The following is a 6,181-nucleotide window of genomic DNA, read 5'->3' as shown; positions in this document are numbered from 1 at the left end:
AAAATAAAAAAACTACTGGCGAAGGAGGCCAGACAGCCGGTCGAGGGCCACCAGAATGCCAATTACATGTTGGCGCATCTGGCCAACACAATCCGCCACCTCTTGCCGACGCCTCTGTTCCTCTGTGGGTGAGAAAAGTGTGTGGGTTAATACAACAATAGGGAATCCACATTAAAAAAACAAAAACACAACGAAATCACTCCTAAACCTAAAAAAAAATAAAAAAAGGGGGTGCTGGCAAAAATACAAGGCCTATGTACAAATTCCCACAGGTGTGATATGTGTATGTTGAAATCACCAGGAAGAGGTAAAGGCAAACTGCAAAATCACCAAAAGTCAAGCCACAAAAACACGAAGAAAGGCACGACACATGATTACATACAAACAGTTTGTGCTTTAAAAAAAAACAAAATAAAAACATACCGGGAGCCAAAACGGGAGCTCCGGAAATGCCTCCATGATCCTCCTCGGAGGATCCGTCATTCCCCAAAGAATGGGGAGGAGTTATGATGGACTCCGGGGAGGGGGTAATTGGAAGAGGGGTGGGTGGAGGAGAGGGGGAAGTGGGACGGAGGGGAAGGAGGCCCGACATTTCCGGGAGAGGGTCTGGGAAGGATGGGGAGGAGTGGGGAATAGTGGAAAGATTTGGGGTGGAGTGTTGGCTGGGGGTTGGGGATAGTGGCCGGGAACGCCGTCTGGACGGACGGTGACGACGGAGTCTTGGCTGTCCCCCTAAAATATGTCAAAGAAATTGCGGTTAGTTTATGGACAAATCCGGGGACCAAAACTAAAAAAAAAAAACAACCCAAAAAATAAGCCAAATAGGAGTAGAATGAATAAATCAGAAATAGAGGGAAAACATGCACACGCAGATATGAGTACAAATAATAAATAGGACAGACAGGAAAACATGCACACGCAGATATGAGTACAAATAATAAATAGGACAGACAGGAAAACATGCACACGCAGATATGAGTACAAATAATAAATAGGACAGACAGGAAAACATGCACACGCAGATATGAGTACAAATAATAAATAGGACAGACAGGAAAACATGCACACGCAGTTTGCCCCACAAACACAAACATTAAAACCACAATACATAACACTTACTTTCCAGGATCTGCATGCGAAAGCATGCCAGCAAGCGGGGCGTTCGCCGTTGCAGGTCGGACCACCTGCGCTCCAGCTGCCCGATGTTGCGGCGTGAGCCGAAGGACCGCAGGCGGGACCGTGCCTCCGCATACGCGGAGCGCTTCTGCCGGTTGGTGATGGGTTGAGGTTGGCTGGTGATCCGGCGATCCATGACCTCCGTAAGCACCAGCAGCTTGCGCCTGGTGAATGCGGAGGCTCTCATGATGGCAATGGTGTTTTTCTTAAAAATCATTTTTGATAAAGTGTGTCAAAATTTTCTGATTGGCTAATGTATTTTGGAAATTAACAGGAGCAATTTTATTGGTTAGTGTATGAGTCATGTGTTCGACAGGGCCAGAAATCTCTGGAGAGTTATTATAGGCTTGATGCAGTGACATGCGTAAGCAAATTTAAATAAAGAAATGAACCCAGGGAAATATGCGGGGATCCACAGCAATAGAACAATTGTTTAATTGTGGTTCACATGTTTTTTGAACAATAAAAGCGAATGTTTCATCCGTACGTATTCTGCGGGTAAACACAAACACGGACAAGAGTAAAGTTTCTTGCATTGTGTTGAAAAAAAACAAACAATTAAGCTAATTGATACATTGATTGGCATGATACGATTGATGGAGGTAGGCAGAATAAAGGAGCAGGTAATCGACATCTGACAAGGCCACTTCCTGTTTATACTTGTGCGTGCGTTCCTTTCAAGCCATTTCGGGGATGTACGCTCGCTATTTCGTACGCTCGTTAGTTAGAGGAGGGGTCGTCAGAGTTTATGGAGGAATTTTAGATGCGAACGAAAATACGAGCGAGCCATTGAATTTAAATATTTTTGTACGTACGCCTAACGTACGTGCGCCCGCTTGCGAGTGGGTCTGAATGAGGGCCATAGTTTTGACCGGCAATATATAAGAATAGTGATCATACAGTAATTAAAAATTAAAAATTCCTTTCCTGTGTAAAAATTCTACAATGCGTTAGTGAAACTTATTAGATCTATATGTTGGGATAGTTTATCGGATTAATGAATTTAACTGTCTCCCCCTAGTGGGTCTCTATGTAACAATTGATTTAAAAGGTATAGTTTAATAGGGTGTTATTATTTACCTTATGGAAAATATTCACAATTTGAATTACATGGTGGGATAAATATAAGGAGTAAATGTAGACTAAGTGATTATGGTTTTAATTGCTAGGGTAATACAGTATATAGGAATAGTGATCATATAGTAATTAATATTATAGAAAATATACCTGTGGAATGATTCTCCTTGCAACTCTTGCTTATAATTGTTAAAAAATGTTTTATGTATTAAATGGATTTTATATGGGATTGTTATATAAGTTTATAAGCAATACCATTTGGAAACTATGAGTATTAAACAACTACACACATGCTAATTGATAAATCAATTTGGGGAATGAATAAAAGGCTGATCTGTGAAGTTCCCAGTATATGCCATTTTCCTTTGGAAAAACTCTGGTTTGTGTGGAAGAAATGCGTCAGGCGTTCTTTTACTGGGCTATTAACACTTTGAGTTATGTAATGGTTTATTGATGGGTATATTCCTAGAATAAATCTGCTACAATATTGCAACAGCGATTGGATACAAGCTGCAACTTGAGACTATGGCACATAAACACAGTACTATCAGTGGAGTGATTAAACCTGTGAATGGAGATGGTGTCTGGAGATCAGCAGTGAGTGACCTCACCAGAGCCCTTTTTGGCATGTCGCAAGCGAGCTCCGCCAGTCTCTGTAACGATGTCTACAGACAGGTGATAATTATAATGAATGGAGGAGAAGGACACCCCATAATAAAGGAGCAGAATCTTGAACACCAGCGGGGAGATTTGTCTCCTGTAACAGCTTAAGGACAGTTAGCTCCATTGGTAATCTGTGAGAAATGGACTTATCCACTACAGGTCAGAAATTTAATGCCATAAAATCTGTTGCAGGTATATAACCAGCCGATCAGGAATTGCAGAGATTATGGGAATTTTGCTACATAGAATATCACTGTTTTAGATATACAATTTAATCAATTTACATATTGTTTTATTTGGACAATAAGATTAACACATTAAGGTTTAATAACATACTGTATACCAGAATACATTTTTTGAAGAGTGATATGAATATATCAATTGGTACTTACAATTTGTATACATGGCGGCTTTGAATGGATGCATTCAAAATGTTTTAGGACATATAAGCAATGTGTTAATAAATTGTTATATTAAATTATTTGTCTGTTGGCAATTACTTACCACTATAGCGCTGTGTTCTTTTTCATCTTTATTGTTGTTTTTGGGCTGGCTGCCTATACACAGTTGCTCTGATTGAAGGAATCTCCTACCCCGCGGCGGGTATTTATTTAGATTTTAATTGTACTGTTGAAGCAGTTCCTGATGTATTTGCTGGTTGCTAGGTGCACTAAATGCCTGCGGTCCCGACTGACTTTCGGCCACTGTTCTGCAGCTGAGATTCTTGGTGTCCATGCTTCTTCCACTGTAGATGGATACTGCTCACTGTCTTCGGGGGCACATCAACAAATGCCGCCACCTCCTCCAGGCTATGGTCATGCTCTTCGCCAAAAACAATGGCTCCCTTTTGCCACTAAGTTATACCATGTGTATGACCCATGGTTCCACCTGAAAAAGAAACAATATCACAACAAATTTGAATTGACTCAATACCTCTCACTTTCACAATGATCGTCCAATAGTTTTAGGGTAGAGCTTATTTTCCCTTCATGCTATGGGCCTTGAAGTGACATGAGTGAGGGCAGAAGTGCAGTTCCATTCCCATTAAAGCCACCTAAAGAAGAAACATGTCCCCACCTAAAGAAGAAAGTTGTCCGCTCGTGGGCTCGGCGGCTTGCTATGCTCACCACAAGGATATATCCCCCCTCTGTGCCCACTTGAATGGTAGGGAATGATGCTGGACACGGATTGATAATGTCATGGTCCTCTCCGTGAAGGGGATTTAGAAATGACCATAGTTTTAGTGTCACTATCTACATGCACATTCAGGTCCTGCATTGTTGAACTTACAATCATTACCACTTTTGTGCTTTACACTGTGGATGAATCCTACATGTCATTAAAATCGAAAGAGTTAAAAAGAACTAATGAGCATGTTCTACTTTGTTCTTCTGACAATGACCCTGTCAGAGCTCTGGCTTATTACCAGCTGGGTCTGTGATGTTACTGCTAGAGAGATCCAGCATAGCACACAGTCTCCATACACTACTGTTTTTTTCCCAATCATACTAATCACATACCCCCACATGAAAGTCTATTATTTATAACATTATACACAACAAACAATATATAGCAATATAGAGGAGAGAGTGAGAGAGTTAGAAGAAGAGAGAGATAGAGAGAGAAGGGGGAAAGAGAGATGAGAAAACCATGCAGTAGCAGCACAGACTGAACATGTCCCATATCCTGCATTAGAGTTAGGGTTTGTATTGCTGTGAGTGCCGTAACTTGGTTTCTGTATCACTCTATACAGCAAGGATACTGAGCTAGACTACACTTGGAATATACATCTATCTACAGTATCTATCTATCTATCTATCTATCTATAGTTTCTATCTCTCATATCTATCATCTATCTAATTTCTATCTATCTATCATCTATCTAATATCTATTTATCTCCTAGAGCTAATCTAATCTATCTATCTATCTATCTCATATCTATCTATCTGTCTCATATATATCTCATATCTATCATCTATCTAATTTATATCTATCTATCTTTCTATTTCATATCTATATATCTATAATTTCTAATATCTAAGTTCTATCTCTTAGATATCTATCTCATATCTATCTATCTGTCTCATATATATCTCATATCTATCATCTATCTAATTTATATCTATCTATCTTTCTATTTCATATCTATATATCTATAATTTCTAATATCTAAGTTCTATCTCTTAGATATCTATCTCATATCTATCTATCTATCTATTATACAATATATCTATCTAACAATTCTGGCTTATTTTGTGGCGAGTTCCTGTTTATTGTACTTTTATCACAATTTACGAGTACGTCAACTTTCTGCTGTCATTACTTTGTAAAATATCCCTAAGTAGAAATTCTATGTTCTTCTCTGAATCTTTGGTAGTGTTAGCTAATTCCACAACTGAATGTGAAGGTTTCCCTGTAAGTGTAAATGTTTTACAAACTTTTAATACACTGATGAAAAACAAAAACTCTTTATAATACAAAGAAAGTAATAATTGACATTTCCTGAGCCAGTTTGTATCACAGTATATTTTAAAGAGATGACAATGTCAATGTAAATATGATTGTTATTTACAGGCCCTAAAGACCAAGTTACTTCTGTTGAAAGAACGTTTATCACAGCATTTCTACAGAATGGTGACTCTACTGCGATTCCAAATCTAGACCTTCTGGTGACCGGCATCTCACCTAACACGAACGTTTCTATCACTGTTACCAATTCTAATTTTAGTATAGTTGTGACAGTTAAGAAAGGGGAAACTGTAAGAATTCCTATCACATTATCTACGGAGCCGGAACAAGGAGAAACAGTGCCACAAACTGTGGTGATTACAGCTGATGCCGATGTCATTGTGATATCTCGTAATGAGAGAGACATTAGTGGTAATGTGAGTTTAATTTGCCCTTTACATCAGCCTGGAATTGAATATTATATAATTACCCCTCAGAAGGGACCAGAAAATAAAGACAAAGAATTCCTTGTGGTTTCAAGTGAAAATAAAACAACTGTTGACTTCTATCTAAAGGGCGCTACAAATTTTAATGGGAAGAATTACTTAAAGGGCGACAAGATGACAGTGAACCTTGAGCCATACCAAGCTATCCAAATTCAGAGTAAAGAAGATCTCTCAGGCACTAAGGTCGTTTCTCAACACCCTGTTGATGTTATAGCTGGGCACACGTGTGCTGAAAATAAAATAGGATGTTTCCATGTGTATGAGCAGCTCCTTCCTGTTGGAAGTTGGAGAAACTAATTCTTTATCCCAG

The 6,181-nt window shown here is 39.0% G+C and overlaps 1 protein-coding gene across 1 annotated transcript in view; it reads left to right on the top strand.

Annotated features, from left to right (window-relative positions):
• The first annotated feature begins 3,056 nt into the window (after window positions 1-3,056).
• The window catches only part of LOC148453851 (peptidylaminoacyl-L/D-isomerase-like), a 46,289-nt gene continuing 43,164 nt past the window's right edge, over window positions 3,057-6,181 (top strand). The window contains exons 1-2 of the mRNA XM_088461617.1: window positions 3,057-3,108; window positions 5,492-6,028. Of these exons, the coding sequence (XP_088317743.1) occupies window positions 3,057-3,108; window positions 5,492-6,028 (589 nt within the window). The remainder of the gene's footprint in view (window positions 3,109-5,491; window positions 6,029-6,181) is intronic.

Source organism: Taudactylus pleione, unplaced genomic scaffold (assembly GCF_031769625.1).
Source record: "Taudactylus pleione unplaced genomic scaffold, aTauple2 ptg001080l, whole genome shotgun sequence".
NCBI lineage: Eukaryota > Metazoa > Chordata > Amphibia > Anura > Myobatrachidae > Taudactylus > Taudactylus pleione.
Note: the sequence above shows the minus strand (reverse complement) of the source record. Positions and strands in the feature narration are given on the sequence as shown.